Source organism: Choloepus didactylus, chromosome 6, assembly GCF_015220235.1.
Source record: "Choloepus didactylus isolate mChoDid1 chromosome 6, mChoDid1.pri, whole genome shotgun sequence".
NCBI classification, from domain to species: domain Eukaryota; kingdom Metazoa; phylum Chordata; class Mammalia; order Pilosa; family Megalonychidae; genus Choloepus; species Choloepus didactylus.
This window is the reverse complement of record NC_051312.1, coordinates 140,486,528-140,504,195: the sequence shown is the minus strand read 5'-3', so window position 1 is coordinate 140,504,195 and position 17,668 is coordinate 140,486,528. Positions and strand designations below refer to the sequence as shown.

Genomic DNA, 17,668 nt, shown 5'->3' with positions numbered 1-17,668 from the left:
AGCTGGGTCATATGGCAAATATATACTTAGCTTCCTGAGGAACCTCCACACTGTCTTCCAGAGTGGTTGCACCATTCTACATTCCCACCAACAGTGAATAAATGTGCCTCTTTGTCCACATCCTCTCCAACACTTCTACTTTTCTGTTTTTTGGATAATAGCCATTCTGGTAGGTGTGAGATGATATCTCATTGTGGTTTTGTTTTACAATTCCCTAATAGCCAGTGAAGTTGAGCTTTTTTTCATATGTTTATGAGCCATTTGTATTTCCTCTTCAGTAAAGTGTCTATCCATGTCTTTTGGTCATTTTTTAATTGGGTTGTTTGTCTTTCTGTTGTTGAATTGTAGGATCACTTACATACTCAGGATATTAAACCCTTATCTGATATGTTGTTGCCAAATATTGTCTCACATTGTCTAGGCTGCCTTTTTACTTTTCTGACCAAGTTGTTTGAGGTACAGAAGTGTTTGATTTTGAGGAGATCCCATTTGTTGATTTGTTCTTTGGTTGTTCGCATTTTGGGTGTAAGGTCTAGGAAACCACCTCCTATCACAAGATCTTTGAAGAAATTGCCCTACATTTTCTTCTGAGAGTCTTATGATCCTGGCCCTAATATTTAGGTCTTTGATCCATTTTGAGTTAATTTTTCTATAAGGTGTGAGATGGGGTTCTCTTTCATTCTTTTGGAAATGGCTATCCAGTTCTCCAAACCCCATTTATTGAAGAGGCTGCTCTGCCCCAGTTGGTTTGGCTTTACTGCCTTATCAAAGTTCAATTGTCCATAGATGTGAGAGTCTATTTCTGAACACTCAATTCAATTCCATTGGTCAGTATATCTGTCTTTATGACAGTACCATGCTGTTTTGAGTGCTGTAGCTTTGTAATATGCTTCAAAGCCAGGTATTGTGAGACCTCCCACTTCGTTCTTCTTTCTCAAGATATTTTTTGGCATTTGGGGCAGCTTGCCCTTCCAAATAAATTTTTCTATTTTTGCAGAGTAAATTGGTGGGATTTTAATTGCTACGGCATTAAATCTATGAATCAGTTTAGGTAGAATTGACATCTTAATTATATTTAGTTGTCCAATCCATGAGCATGGTATGATCTTCCATTTCTTAGGACCTATTCAATTTCTTTTAGCAATTTCTTGTAGTTTTCTTTGTATAGGTCTTTTGTGGCCTCCGTTAAGTTTATTCCTAAATACTTGATTCTTTTGGTTTCTAATGTAAATGGTTTTTTTTATTTCTTCCTCTTGTTACACATTACTTGTGTTTAAGAACACTACAGTTTTTAGAGTGTTGATCTTGTAGCCTGCCACTTTGCTGTATTCATTGATTAGCTCTAATAGCTTTGCTGTAGATTTTTCTGGATTTTCCACATATAGAGTCATGTCATCTGCAAACAGTGAAAGTTTTACTTCTTCCTCTCTAGTTTGGATGCCTTTTATTTCTTTTTCTTGCCTAATTGCTCTAGCTAGAACTTCCAGCACAATGTTGATAGCAGTGGTGACAGTAGGCATCCCTGTCTTGTTCCTGATCCGAGAGGGAAAGCTTTCAGTCTCTCCCCATTGAGTACAATGTTAGCTGTGGGTTTTTCATATATTGCCTTTATCATATTGAGAAAATTCCTTGTATTCCTATCCTTTGAAGTGTTTTCATCAAGAAAGGATGTTGAATTTTGTCAAATGCCTTTTCTGCATCAATCGAGATAATCGTGGTTCTTCTGCTTTGATTTATTGATGGAGTGTATTACATTAATTGATTTTCTTGCGTTGTACCAGCCTTGCACACTTCAAATAAATCCCACCTTGTGTGGTGTACAATTCTTTTAATGTGCTGCTGGATTCAATTTGTGAGTATTTTTTGAGGATTTTTGCATCTATATTCATTAAAGAAATTGGTCTCTAATTTTCTTTTTTGGCAGTATCTTTGTCTGATTTTGGTATTAGTGTGATGTTGGCTTCATAGAATGAGTTGCGTAGCTTTACCTCTTCTTCAAACTTTTTGAAATATGTGAGCAGGATGGGTATTAATTCTTTCTTGAATGCTTGGTAGAAGTCATGTGTGAAGCCATCTGGTCCCAAGCTTTTCTTTTAGGGAGATTTTTGATGACTGACTCAATCTTTTTACTTGTGATTGGTTTGTAGAGGATGATAAGCTGCAGAAAAGTGATGTCTTCTACATGGTGACAAAGGACAGCTACTGAAAACCTCTCCTCAGATTCAGTGAAACAAGGAGCATCACCGCCCTTTCCATCCCATACGTTTTGATATGTTGTATTCTCATTTTAATTTGCCTTGAGATATTTACTGATTTCTCTTCTAATTTCCTCCTTGACCCACTGGTTGTTTAAGAGTGTGTTGTTTAGCCTTCATATATTTGTGAATTTTCCAGCCTTCCTCCTGTTATTGACTTTCAACTTCATTCCATTGTGATCTGATTAAGTGTTTTGTATAATTTTGATCTTTTTAAATTTATGGAGACCTACTTTTCTGGTTTGCCCGAGCTGCCATTATGCAAAATACCAGATATGGATTGATTTTTACAAAGAGGATTTATTAGGTTACAAATTTACAGTTCTAAGGCCATAAAAGTGTCCAAACTAAGGCATCAACAAGAGAATACCTCCACTGAAGAATGGCCAGTGGCGTCTGGAACACCGCTGTTAGTTGAGAAGTCTCATGGCTGGTGTCTGCTGGTCCTTGGCTCCCAAGTTGTATTTCAAAATTACTTTCTCCACTCCTCTCAGCTCCTGTGCATCCTTGCTTCTTTCTCCCATGGTGTTTCTCTGTAAGCTACTGGCGGTCCTCTCTTAGCTTATCCAGGGCAAACTTTGGATTTCTTCTTCTAACTTAGCATCTCCAAACGTCTTTCTGTCTGTGTCTCAAGCATCTCCAAGTATCAGCATCAGTGTTAGCTCTTAGCTTCTCCCAGGGGCAAACTCTGGACCACCCATCCTAATTTCTCTCTACAAAATGTCTCTCTCAGCTTCTCCTCTTACACAACTCCAGGGATCTAATCAAGACGCATCCTGAGTGGGTGGGGTAAAACTTCCATGGCAATAATTGAATCAAAAGGTCTCACCCATAGTCGGATGAGTCATATCTCTATGAAAACAGTGAATTAAAAGTTTCCACCCTAATCAAAAGACTAATAAGTATGCCTCCACAATATTATATTAAAGAACATGCTTTCCTGGGAGACATGATATATCCAAACCGGCACACCTACTTTGTGACCCAGCATGTGGTCTGTCTTGGACCCATGATCACCTGAGAAGAAATGTATATCCTGCTTAAACAGTCACTGGGTCAAAGAAGAAATTGCCAGAGAAATCTGTAAATATCTTAAGATGAATGAAAATGAGAATACAGTGTATCAAACTTACAGAATGCACTAAAGGCAGTGCTAAGAGAGAAATTTCTAACCATAAATACCTACATTAAAAAGGAAGAAAGATCTAAAACCAGTGACCTACCTGAAGAAGTGGAGAAACTGGAGAAAGAGCACCAAACTAATCCCAGAGCTAGCAGAAGGAAAACAAAAACAACAACTGTTCCAGTTTGCTAATGCTGCTGGAATGCAAGACACCAGAAATGGATTGGCTTTTATAAAAGGGGGTTTATTTGGTTAGACAGTTAACAGTCTTAAGGCCATAAAGTGTCCAAGGTAAACGCATCAACAGTCTGGTGTCTTCACTGGAGGATGCCCAGTGATGTCCAGAAAAGCTCTGTTAGCTGGGAAGGCATGTGGCTGGTGTCTGCTCCAGAGTTCTGTTTTTAAAATGGCTTTCGCCCAGGACTGAAGTTCCTCTCCTGACTGCAGCAGCATCTGGGCCTGTGTGGCTCTTTTTAAAGTACTCCAGTGATCCAATAATGATCCATGCTGAATGGGTGGAGCCACAACTCCATGGAAACATTCAATCACGATGTCACACCCTAATCAAAGGTGTCACTCACAGCTGGGTGGGTCACATCTCCATGGAAACACTCAATCACAAGCTTCCAACCTAATCAATAACTATATGTGTGTCCCCACAAGACTGCATTATGGAATATGGCTTTTTCTGGGGGAAATAATATATACAAACCTTCACAACAACAAAGAAGATTAGAGCAAAAATTAGTGAAACAGAGAATTAAAAAAAACAACAGGGAGAAACTGAGATGGCGGCTAGGTGAGACAGGGCAAAAAAAAAATAAACCTCCATGAAAAATACTAGATAAAAACAAGAAAGTGACCCAGAACACCACTGCCAGTGATGAACTAGCTGGACAAGGTCTGCTAAAACCACAGAGAATGTGCATTTGGTGAAATCAGGAGCCTGCATTCTGAAACGAGTGAGTGAGTTGGCTGAAAGTCTCGTGGCCGTGCTGTGGTATGGGGAAACAGTGGGCTGGCATTTGGAGATGGACTAGTGCTTTTAAAAAAAAAAAGCCGGGAGTGGCTGCAGATATGACAGGGAGAGCCATGCAGTGAAGCATGGTGGGAGCAGGCTAGGCTAGTGCCTCAGTGTCTGGCATGGAGGATACCCCTTCCCACACCTGCTGTTGATTGTCTCAAGACCAGAGGAGCAGAGGGGAGCAAAAAGGAGAAAAACCGCATTCCTTGCAGCCATCTCCCCAGCAGGTGGGGGATGCTCCTGCCCAGGGCCAGACCCACAGCCCAGAGCCACGCCAAGAAACCCAGTGTGACAGGGAATCTTTCCTGCAGCACTACACACAAGCCACAATATCGGCCGTGGACAATGGCCTTTAATACACCCATGGATGATTGTCCCGGAGCTGGGAGGGCAGAGCTGTGTGAAAAGGGGGAAGTTAACATGTCCCATTCAACCATCTTTGAAGTGAGCTGGGAGCACCCCTGCATGGCCCAGTGAACCAGGACTTCCCTGGCAGGCTGGCGCACACTAATGATGTGGCGCAGCCCTCCTTCAGCAGAGGTCCTGGAAGAGCGCAGCTGGGAAGGAGGAACTGCTCAGAAATCCCAGGGACCCTACACGAATACCAAGGACTTGTGGGTCAGTGGCAAAGACAATCAGTGGAAAGACTGAAACGAAGGCTTAGGCTCCAGCAACAGCCTTAAATCTCCAGGAACACCTGGGAGGTTTGATTATTAAAGCTGCCCTGCCTGCCTAACCAACCAGACACATGCCCCACATTCAGGGTGGACAGCACCAGCAACACACCCAAACGTGATGCACCAATTGGACCCCACAAGAATCAGACCCCCACACACTACAAAGACAAAGTGGGGGAGAACTGACTTGAGGGGAATAGGTGACTCGTGGGCGCCATCTGCTGGTTAGTTAAAGTGTACGCCACCAAGCTGAAGTTCTCTCAAATTAGGGATCAAGTAAAGCAAATGCCAAGAGGCCAGAAACAACAGAAAATCTTAAAGCATATGATAAAACCAGACGATATGGAAAACCCAAACCAAAACACCCAAATCAGACGATCAGAAGACACACAGTACTTAGCACAATTAATCAAAGAATTTCAGACAGGCAACAAGAGCATGGCTCAGGATATAAAGGATATGAAGAAAAGCATGGCACAGGATATAAAGGACATGAAGAAGAGCACGGCACAGGATATAAAGGACATAAAGAAGACCCTAGAAGAGCATAAAGAAGAAATTGCAACAGTAAATAAAAAAATAGAAGATCTTATGGAAATAAAAGAAACTGTTGGCCAAATTAAAAAGACTCTGGATACTCACAATACAAGATTAGAGGAAGGTGAGCAACAATTCAGCCTCCTCCCGGACCACAGAACAGAAAATGAAAGAACGAAAGAAAGAATGGGGAAAAAAATCAAAAAAATTGAAATGGTTCTCAGGGATATGATAGATAAAATAAAACGTCCAAATTTAAGACTCATTGGTGTCCCAGAAGGGGAAGAGAAGGGTAAAGGTCTAGGAAGAGTATTCAAAGAAATTGTTGGGGAAAACTTCCCAAATCTTCTACACGATATAAATACACAAAGCATAAATGCCCATCGAACTCCAAACAGAATAAATCCAAAAAACCCACTCCAACACATATTCTGATCAGCATGTCAAATACTGAAGAGAAGGAGCAAGTTCTGAAAGCTGCAAGAGAAAAGCAATTCACCACATACAACGGAAACAACATAAGACTAAGTAGTGACTACTCAGCGGCCACCATGGATGCGAGAAGGCAGTGGCATGACATATTTAAAATTCTGAGAGAGAAAAATTTCCAACCAAGAATACTTTATCCAGCAAAACTCTCCTTCATATTTAAGGTAGAGCTTAAATTTTTCAGACAGACAAATGCTTAGAGATTTTGCTAATAAAAGACCTGCCCTACTTCAGATACTAAAGGGAGCCCTACCAACAGAGAAAAAAGCTGAGGGACTTCACCACCAATAGATCAGTCCTATAAGAAATGCTAAAGGGAGTTGAGGCTGAAAGGAAGGGACACTAAACAATTGACTGAAACTACATGAAGAAATAAAGGGTACCACTAAAGATCACATGGTAAATATAAACACCAGTACTACTGTATTTTTGATTTGTAACTCCACTATTTACTTCCTACAGGATCTAAAATACATAAAATGTAATGATAAATCAGTGGTTTTGGACTCAGCGTAAAAAATGTAATTTTTGACAAGAACTACATAAAAGTGGGGGAATGAGAGAGTATAGGAACATAGATTATGTGTCATATTGAAGTTAAGCTGGTATCAAAGAAAAACAAGATTGTTATAGATTTAAGATGTTAAATTTAAGCCCCACAGTAAACTCAAAGAAAGTATCAGAGAATATGATCATAGAGATGAAAAGTAGAGTAAGGGTTTTGAGAAGTGGGGAAAGGGGCAATGGGGAGTTAAGAAATGAGTATAGGGTTTCTGTTGGGGTGAAGGGAAACTTCTAGAAAGGGATGGTGGGAAGATGATAGCATTGCAATGTCCTAAATATGATTAATCCCACGAATGGAATGCTAGGGAGGGGGTGCAATGGGAAGATTTAGGCTGTATATATGTTTCCACAATTGAAAAAAAAAAAAGTCTAGATGATAATTAAATGCCAAGGATGATCCTGGATGGGATCTGAGGATGGAGGAGAGGAGGCTCAAAGGGACACAGATGGGACATAAGGAAAGAAAAAAAAGAAAATATAGAATGTAAGCTTTGTATGAAGGTTGAATTTCTTGAACTTCTTAGCTGCGTTTAATGGGATTGCATAAAAGAGTGTTCTTGTTCATGGAAAATGTATATGTGAATTATAGTGTTTTTTCAAGGATGTGTGCAGCTTGCAGTAGATGATCGATGATAGGGAGGGAGAGAGGGAGGGAGGGAAAGAAACAAAGAAATGGTGGTGTGACAGGATGTTAAAGGTGGTGGATCTGGGTATTGGGGGAGGGGGATCAGGGTATGCTGGAGTTCCATGTAGGGGGTTTCTACTGTTTTTGCAACTGTTCCTGTAAGTGTGAATTTATCTCAAAATAAAATTTCTTATAAAAAAAAAAAACAAAAAAAAACCCAATAGAGTTAAGAAAACCAAAAGTCGGTTCTTTGACAACCCCTTAGCTATAATGACAAAGACAAAAAGAGAGAAGCATTATGTTTGAGTGTGTGTGTGTGTTTGTGTGAGATAGAGAATATGAAGAGAACATTCTAGCCCTAGTGGGAGGGGGAGCACAGGAGCATCAGAGAGATGTAAGGAAGGTCGTTGGACTATCGAATTTCGAGACAGTCGGTCAGAATATAAGGTCAGAGAAAAGCTACGGGAATATATATGGATTAAGTCCTTTTGCATTAGTCTAATCTGATGACATCAGAACGTATCTTCGTTTTATGCTTTCTAAGTTCTCTACCTGAAGGTACACACAGAAGCAGACTTTGATTCTAATACTCAGGGAGGGGGCTCCACACAGGTTTATTCCTGGAACACCCAGAGGATTAGAACCCACAGACGACAGCAACAAGGTTGGAATGAAAATAACACTTGACTCTGTAGGATTAGATTATTTTACTTTAAATTAGTTTAGGCACAATTTATTTAAAAACAACAAAAACACATTATGCCTTTGGGTTTAAAAATGCCTGACATTTTTCCTCCTAAGGGATTCCTTTGAATTTTTTTTTTCCTTAAAATTTCCTGGTTCAGATGATCAACTTCATTTGATACCATATTAAATGTCATTTTTTTTCTTAAAATAGCTTTTTCACAAAAGAAATGTTATAAGCACATTGTAAAATAATGAAAACTATGCAGAAAAAGTAATGAAAAATAAAAATTGCACCAATTCGTGTTACTCATTTTTAATGCTTAGGTTGATCATGATAACAGAAAACCAAGATATAAATATTCACAATCTTTTTCCTACTTCTACCTGCTTTCTGTCTTTGCTTGCCCTTCCCCAGCTCTGGAATTACTGTGTGGGGTGAGGAGAGAACTGGATAAGCAGGGAAGGAAAGGTTAATGGAAAATGGAATGGGCTGAGAAAAATAAAATAATGTAGAAAATAAAATGAGGAAAATAAAAAAGAAGTTACAGAAAGAGTTCTGAAAAGGAAAAACTATTGTCAACATTGACTAAGAGGAGGGCTTTCGGAGGGCTTGAAGAAAGGAATAACAAGTAACATGGGGTTGCTCTTTTGCATTGGAGGTATTGAAAGGATTTTAAGAAGTGCCATGTGAGTGTGCATGTTATAAGCATGTGTTTTAAGTAAAATCTAGTATCTTACTTTGGGTGCATTACTAAAGTGTTAGATACAGAAAAGACACAAAATCTTTGGAGAGGTTTATTGTTTGTTTTTTGTGCATGAGGCAGTCTGTACTGATTTAGAAGGACAAAAAAAACTCAAGTTCATTCAAGTTTTGGGTTTTATGTATCTTCAGTTTTATTCAAAATCACAAATATATGGAAGTTAAACATCAAACTCTTAATGAATGGGTCAAAGAAAAAATTGCAAGAGACATCCTTAAATATCTTGATATGAATGAAAATGAGAAAACAGCATATCAAAATTTATGGGATGCAGTGAAGGCAGTGCTGAGAGGGAAATTTACAGCCTTGAATGCATACAATAAAAAAGAAGAAAGACATAAAATCAAAGACCTAACTGCACATCTGGCAGAAAAAGAAAAGCAAACTAATCCCAAAGCAACAGAAGGAAAGAAATTACAAAGATTAAAACATAAATTAACTCAAAGTGGATCACAGATGTAAATATAAGAAAAAAAAAGGATAGGTAAATGGATTAAAAGCATGTGAAAAGGTGTCTGACATCACTGTTATTAGGGAAATGCAATGAGATATCATTTCATACCGACCACAATGGCCACTTTTAGAAAGAAATAAACAACAAACAGAAAACTACAAGTGTTGGAGAGGATGTGGAAAAATAGGAACTCATTCATTGCTGGTGGGAATGTAGAATGGTGTAGCCGTTGTGGAAGACAGTTTGGCCGCTCCTCGGGAAGCTAAGTATAGACTTACCATATGATCTGGCAGTCCTGCTAATGGTTATATACCCAGAAGAACTGACAACATGGTTTCAAACAGATGTTTGCACACCATTGTTCATAGCAGCGTTAGTCACAGTTGCCAAAAGATGAAAGCAACCCAAGTGTCTATCAGCTGATAAATGGATAAACAGATGTGGTATGTAACTACAATGGAATATTATTCAGCTATAAACAGTAGTGAAGCCCTGATACATCTGACAACATAGATGAATCTTGAAGACATTATGCTAAAGTGAAATAAGGCAGACACAAAAGGGCAAATATTGTATGATTTCACTGTTATTAAATAATTATATTAAGCAAACTCATAGAGTTAGAATCTAGAATATAGGTTACCAAGAGGTAGAATGGGGAGTTGATGCTTAATTTGACCAGATTTTCACTTAGGCTGATGATAAAGGTTTGGAAATGGATGGTGGCAATATTAGCAGATTACTGGATGTGTAATAAATAGTACTGAACTCTATAGGTGAATGTTGTTTAAAAAGGATACATTTGGATGTAAATATTACTAGAATAAAACCCTACCCCAGAGAACATGTTATATGTTAAAGATACAAAGATGAATTGCACATGGATCCTACTTTATTTAGAAGATAACATCTATAATAGATATCTGGGAAAAGATCCTTTTAGGCAGGAGTGATAGCCAATGCAAAGCTCCTAAGGTGATCCTCTTGACGTGTTTGAAGAACAGTAAGGGGCCTATTGTGGCTAGAATGAAAGGAGTTGGGGAGAGAGTCAGAGAAGTTGAGGGTAGAGAAGCAGCAAGGAGCAAGACCCAGTTGGATCTTGTTGGCCATTGTGAAACTTGTTCATTTTCCTCTGTATGAAATGAAGCATGGGACTTTAAGGCACAGTCTGACTAATTTTAAAAAATGACTGTGGTTGCTGTGTTGGAAACAGATTGTCAGGGACAGTGGATAAAGCAGGGAGCTAATTAAGATGCCTTTGTAGAATTCAGTAACAACAGTCTCTCAAGTCAAGGTTGTAACACTGAAGCTAAGACATTTTCAAATATGAAAATAAATGTAGATATATTCTACATTTTAAGACATCTGTTTGGCAAAAAATACCTTAAGCAAATCAGTAGACTGATAGTAGGTAGGGAAAAAATATAGTTTAAATGCAGGCAGTGGACACTGGGTCAGTAGTCATCATGTGCTACAATAGGACAGGAAGTGAAAAAACAACCCACAGAAAAATAGGAAAAGGACATAAATAGGCAAGTTGCAGAGGAGCAAATTCACATGGTTTATAAGTTCATGAAAAGATGTTCAAGCTCAGGAATAGGAAGGGGAATGGAATTTAAAGTAAGTGTGACAAAGTATTTACACCTTTCAGATGGACACACCTTTAAACAAAACCAATACCACTTTTGGTGGTAGAAATGCTGGGAAAAGGAAAGGTAGTTTGAAACCTTGCTTGCAGGAATGTGAATTATTAATGACCTTTGAGAAAACCATACTAAGCTGAAAGACAATGTTCTGGTAATTTATCTCATTGAAATAGAAGTACTGGTATATAAAGATATATGTGTAATCATGATTTTGTCAGCCTTGTTTTTAACAGTAGGAAAGTGGAAAGGGTGAATTTGTATCAATGTGGAGTGATTGGATAAGTTATGCTATAGCTACAATATCTAATATTGGAGAGATTTCAGTGAAGTATTGATAAATGACAAAATCAAGAGGTTGAAAAATCTGTTCTTTTAAAATTCAGGTTAAACCCTATAAATATAATTGGTTAGATGACCAAGTCAGAAAACTTGGGAGTGGGTGTACTATGTTATAAACATGAATAATGGGGATGATGGGATGGAAAGTTGCTGAATAGATTAAATCTAAAGATTAGAAAATATGCATAGATGTGTGCTATAAATTAACATTAAATATGTATAGGAAGGTGTGTGTGTGCATGTTATATGCTTTTGAGAGATATGTCAATTAAGTCATTAGCTAGGTGTTAGAGAGTGTAGCTAAAAGTCAAACCAGCACTATTAGAAGGAAAAGAGAAAAGATTTCTACTTCTTTTTCCCTAAGGGGATATGCAGTCCTTGATGTGATATTTTGAGTAGAATAATGAGCTTCCCAAAAGGCTCCCAGATAAAAGCATCTTCATCTATGTATAAACAATTTCATAATTCTGTTTTCCCTAAAGGATTTGAATTATAGAGGGTCTCCTAGGTAAGATTCTACATCAAACCTCTGAGACCTTGATGCTCCAAAATAAATAATTTACATCATTCTACTTGTTACTGCATAGAAAACAAAGGGTGTTATTCAGATTCATTTTATAGGTTAATGATTACTTCTAGAAAAAGATCATAATTAAGTATCATGATCTTTATCTGAGTGATTCTCAGAAAAATCCAATGACTGAGATTTATAAATGCCCTGAGCCTCTCCACACAAAAGGAAGAGGAGAGATTTTAATTCAGGGCTAATATTTTGAATAGCAGCGGTTATTTCTCTTTGGAAAACAATGGTGGAGAGAAAACCAGGACAGTTCTGATGCCTTAGTTGGAAGAACGGTGAGCACTGAACACTTTGTGTTTTTATACCCTTCAAAACCCAGAGCTATGAAGAGTTAATGGACCTTTCTGCTTTCTCCAGTTCTGAACCTGAAGTGTGGATGGTTGAAGGGTCTATGTGGGAGGACAGTAGAGGTTAGAAGTAGTGCTGGGTTTGCAATGCCTCCATTCCCTCTGCCCCTTAGAGCATTTCCTATGAAGGGTGTCCAGTTTCCATTCCTGATTTAGTGACTTTTTTGTTTTGCATCCTCTGGAAGCCAAGGGCATCTCTGAGACTGATTCCTTAACTCTGTTGTGCACCGAATGTTTATTGTTCCCACTGTATGCAGCATCTAATCTGGATTGGTGGCCAGTACAGGGTAGCTGAAGCAAAGTGAGTAAATTTAACAAACATAAACTAGAGTTAGGAAGGGAATAAACTTCATTAATGGCAAGTTGAAGGAGAGAAAAGAGAAATCCATGCACTTCTTCCTCCTTTGTCCCATCTCTCCCAGTGTTAGCTGGTGCTCTGCTCGTGCCTCCCACACACTGACCTCCTTGTCCAAGCAGAGCCTGATCCAGCTCTGTGTAATAGTTAACTCCAGCTAAATCTCTGGGCTTCTTAGCTCCAGGAAGGGATAGGATATGGTATAGCATGAGAAAACTGTATTCTACCTCAAATGTGACCCTACTTTCCTATCTTCACAGATCCCTTTGGAAGAGAATGGAAATTGGAAACAGGTCATTAGTGACAGAGTTTATCCTTCTGGGTTTAACAGAATACTCAAAGATCAAGCTCCCCCTCTTCTTCCTCTTCCTAGGAATCTACATTGTCACTGTGGCAGGCAACCTAGGCCTGGTCATTCTAATTGGACTGAATCATCACCTCCACACTCCTATGTACTACTTCCTCTTTAATTTGTCCTTTATTGATCTATGTTATTCTTCTGTCATCACCCCAAAATTGTTGGTAAACTTTGTGTCCACAATGACCATCATCTCCTATGGAGGATGCATGACTCAGCTCTTTTTCTACTGTTTCTTCATCATTGCAGAGTGCTATGTGTTGACAGTGATGGCCTATGATCGCTATGTGGCCATCTGTAGGCCCCTGCTTTACATGGTCACCATGTCCCCTCAGGTCTGTTCTTTGCTGGCTGCAATTGTGTATGTGGTAGCATTCATTGGTGCCTGGGCCCACACGGGGTGCATGCTGAGACTGACCTTCTGTAATGCCAACACCATCAACCACTACATGTGTGAAATCCTCCCCCTCCTGGAGCTCTCCTGCACCAGCACTCACATCAATGAACTGGTGGTTTTCATCATTGTGGGCTTTGCTATTGGTGTGCCCACCCTCACCATCATTGTCTCTTACAGTTTCATCATCTCTAGCATCCTCCGCATTCGCTCCACTGAAGGAAGGTCCAAAGCCTTCAGCACTTGTAGCTCACATATTGTTGTTGTTTTTATTTTCTTTGGGTCAGGATCATTCATGTACTTTCATCCTTCTTCTTTTTTGTCCATGGACCAAGGGAAAGTGTCCACTGTGTTCTATACCATTGTGATACCCATGCTTAATCCTCTGATCTACAGCTTCAGGAACAAGGAGGTTAAAGTTGCCCTCAAGAAAAGCTTGAGTAGAAAAACATTTTCCTGAGTTGAAGCTGTATTAATTATGGTAAGAGAACAGAGATATCTCTTTATCTTGTTTTGTTTCCTGCTTACAGAAAAAAGTGAGGTATAATGGAATCAGCATTGGATTTGGAATCAGAAGTCCTGGGATAAAGCTCTGTAAAATAGGTGCATGGTATTATCAAGATTTTCAGGAAGAATAAGTTAATGAGGATAAAATGCATAGCACAGTATTTGGGGCCTTTTCCACTTGCACACTTTTCCACAAGCTCTCCCTCAGTCTGAACACCCTTCCATACCCTCTTCCTTTTTCTTGCTCAATCTATCCATCCTTCAATGTTAAGTTACTGAGAACTCCTGGGAAGTCTTTCCTTGAAAGAAAGACCAGGTTAGGAGACCTTCAGGAATGTTCTCATAACATTCTGTGCCTACGCTGTTGTGCCTACTGCACTTTATTGAAATTCCTTTTCTCCTTCAGTAACTCCCCCAACCTGAATATGGGCAGAAACTCTGTATTGTTCACCCTGCATCTCTTGCACCTAGTACTGTCCCTAATTCCTTAACTTGGAGCAAGCACTTAAAGATTAAATTTATATGTTGATTCTACTTACTTCAATTATGAGAAAATTTTAAGAAACTCATTTGCAGGAAAATGGTCACTTTTATATAAATGAGTTTGTTTTTTTAGAAAGACTTACAGTTTTTTTAGAAAGACTTTTGCTTTTCAAAAATGCTGAGGGAATTAGTTGGCAATATTATAGAGCATATGTGTGATTTACTTGTGTTTTCTTTTGCCTAACCTTCTTTGAAGATACACATTGCTCATTGAACAGTGCTGCTTCTTCCATGGTTATATTTAATTTTCTTTTCCTAGAACACTGTTATTACTAGTTTCTATCCCTATATGTTATCTGTTAATGCTTCAGGTATCAGCTGAAGGGAAGCCCTGGGTAATCCAAATTGCAACATTTAGATGCTCTTATTTTGTGTTGCTTAGAGTGGAGCACTTGGTCCCGATGTAAACTAAAGCTCACAATAATTACAATTTTCACATTTTGTAGTTACTTGTCTGTCTTCCCTGTTAGATTTTCAGTACTGTGAGGGCAGGACCCACATGTATCTTATTCACTGTCACATTGCCAGTGCTTAGCATACTGTCTGGCAGTTAGTAGGGTTTCATTAAATATTGAAGGAATAAACAAATGCTTGGTGCTATAACTATACATTTTGAGTGAGAAAGAGGGGATGTTTGGATAGAAGCGTTACTCAAAGAATTGTACCACTTACCCTTTCCAAAATTTTTGTAATAATTTTTTTTGTCATATAATACAATATATTAGTAAGGACAGAAAACAACAGCACTGCCAAGAATCCTATATTCCTCACTTATATTCCCCTCTCATACACATTTAACTTTTGTATATTTGCCTTTGTTACATTGAATGGAAGCATATTGGAATGTTACTGTTGACCATAGATTCCAGTTCACTCTGATTATGTTTTTTTCCCCAGATACCATCCCTTTTTCCACAGTCTACATGGTTGACATTCATTTGTTCTCCCACATGTGAGAACATTTTAATATTTTTACATTTAGTTACAGTCATTGGCTGGTCCAGTTTTTGCCAAGTTATACAGTCCCAGTTTCCATCATCTATCGTTACCACTGGTGTCATACATTCCCCATCCCACCTTTTTCAGCTTTATTCACAGACATCTTTGTTCAGTGTACTTAACAATATTGTGCTACCATCACACCATATTATGCTATCTATTTCTGGATCTATACAATCATTCCTACTGAACATTCTGTAGTCCTTGAGCATCAAATGCCTGATCTCTACCCTCTTTCTATCTCCTGGTAGCCTGTGTTATCAGCTGTTAACTCAAAGTTTTCTCATTAATGCTAGTTCATATTAGTGAGATCATACAACATTTGTCCTTTTGTTTCCGGCTAACTTTGTTCAACATAATATCCTCAAGGTTCATCCACGTTATTATAAGTTCCATGTCTTTGTTCTGTCTTACAGCTGCATAATATTCCATCATGTGTGTGTCCCATAGTCTGTTTATCCATTTGTCCTTTGGACATTTGGGCTGCTTCCATCTCTTGGCAATCACGAAAAATGCCACAGTAAACATTGGTTTACAAATGTCTGTCTGTGTCTTAACTTTCAGTTCCTTTGAGTATATGCCTAGCAATGGTATAGCTGGGTCATATGGCATGTCTGTACTTAGCTTTCTGAGGAATCTCCACACTGTCTTCCAGAGTGGTTGTACCATTCTACATTCCCACCAACAATGAATAAGTGTGCCTCTTTCTCCACATCCTCTCCAGCACTTGTAATTTTCTTTTCTTTCTTTTTTTTTGTTTTTTGGATAATGGCCATTCTGGTAGGCGTGAGATGATATCTCATTCTGGTTTTGATTTGCATTTCCCTAATGTCCAGTAAAGTTGAGCATTTTTTCATATGTTTTTGAGCCATTTGTATTTCCTCTTCAGAAAAGTATCTGTCCATGTGTTTTGGCCAGTTTTTAATTGGGTTGTTTGTCTTTCAGTTCTTGAGTTGTAGAATTGGTTTATATATTTGGGATATCAAACCCTTATCTGGTATGTGGTTTCCAAATATTGTCTCCCATTGTGTAGGCTGCCCTTTTACTTTTCTAACAAAGTCCTTTGATGTACAAAAGTGTTTGATTTTGAGGAGATCCCATTTTGCTATTTGTTCTTGATTGCTTGTGCTTTGGGTATAGGGTCTAGGAAACCACCTCCTACCACAAGATCTTTAAGATATTGCCCCACATTTTCTTCTAAGAGTCTTATGGTCTTAGCGCTTACGTTAAGGTCTTTGATCCAGTTGGAGTTAATTTTTGTATGAGGTGTGAGGTAGGAGTTCTCTTTCATTCTTTTGGAAATGGATATTCAGTTCTCCAGACACGGTATATTGAAGAGGCTGCTCTGTCCCAGTTGCTTTGGCTTGACTGCCTTATCAAAGATCACTTGTCCATAAATGTGAGAGTGAATTTCTGAACACACAATTCGATTACATTGGTTGGTATAGCTATCCTTATGACAGTACCATGCTGTTTTGAGCACTGTAGCTTTGTAATATGCTTCAAAATCAGGTAGTGTGAGACCTCCCACTTCATTCCTCTTTCTCAAGATATTTTTGGCTGTTTGGGTCACCTTGTCCTTCCAAATAAATTTGGTTATTGGTTTTTCTATTTCTGTAAAGTAAGTTGTTGTGATTTTAATTGTTATTGCATTGAATCTATGAATCAGTTTAGGTAGAATTGACATCTTAATTATAGTTAGTCTTCCAATCCATGAACATGGTGTGTTCTTCCATTTTTTTAGGTCCTGTTTGATTTCTTTTAGCAGTTTCTTGTAGTTTTTTTTTTTGTATAGGTCTTTTGTGGCCTTTGTTAAGTTTATTCCTGAATACTTGATTCTTTTGGTTGCTATGGTAAATGGAATTTTTTTTCTTGATTTCTTCCTCTTGTTGCACATTACTTGTGTATAAGAACACTACAGATTTTTGCATGTTGATCTGGTAGCCTACCACTTTGCTGTATTCATTGATTAGTTCTGATAGCTTTGCTGTAAATTTTTCTGGATTTTCCACATACAGAATCATGTCATCTGCAAACAGTGAAGGTTTTACTTCTTCCTTTCCAATTTGGATGCCTTTTATTTCTTTTACTTGCCTAATTACTCTAGCTAGAACTTCCAGCACAATGTTGAATAATAATGGTGACAGTGGGCATCCCTTTCTTGTTGACTGGTCTTAGAGGGAAAGCTTTCAGTCTGTCCCCGTTGAATATGATGTTAGCTGTGGGTTTTTCATATATTGATTTTATCATATTGAGAAAATTCTCTTCTATTCCTATCCTTTGAAGTGTTTTCATCAAGAAAGGATTTTGAATTTTGTCATTTGCCTTTTCTGCATCAATTGCGATGTTCATGTGCTTCCTTTGCTTTGATTTATTGATGTGGTGTATTACATTAATTGATTTT

At 38.4% G+C, this 17,668-nt stretch overlaps 1 protein-coding gene across 1 annotated transcript; it reads left to right on the top strand.

Moving 5' to 3' along the window:
- Positions 1–12,739: 12,739 nt before the first annotated feature.
- LOC119536153 (olfactory receptor 145-like) lies at positions 12,740–13,675 on the top strand. The gene has a single exon (XM_037838837.1). The coding sequence runs from the start codon at positions 12,740–12,742 to the stop codon at positions 13,673–13,675; it is 936 nt and encodes a 311-aa protein (XP_037694765.1).
- Positions 13,676–17,668: the final 3,993 nt, after the last annotated feature.

Excerpts from the sequence above, each read along its gene's own strand:
- LOC119536153 (XM_037838837.1), top strand. The coding sequence starts at position 12,740 with ATGGAAATTGGAAACAGGTCATTAGTGACAGAGTTTATCCTTCTGGGT.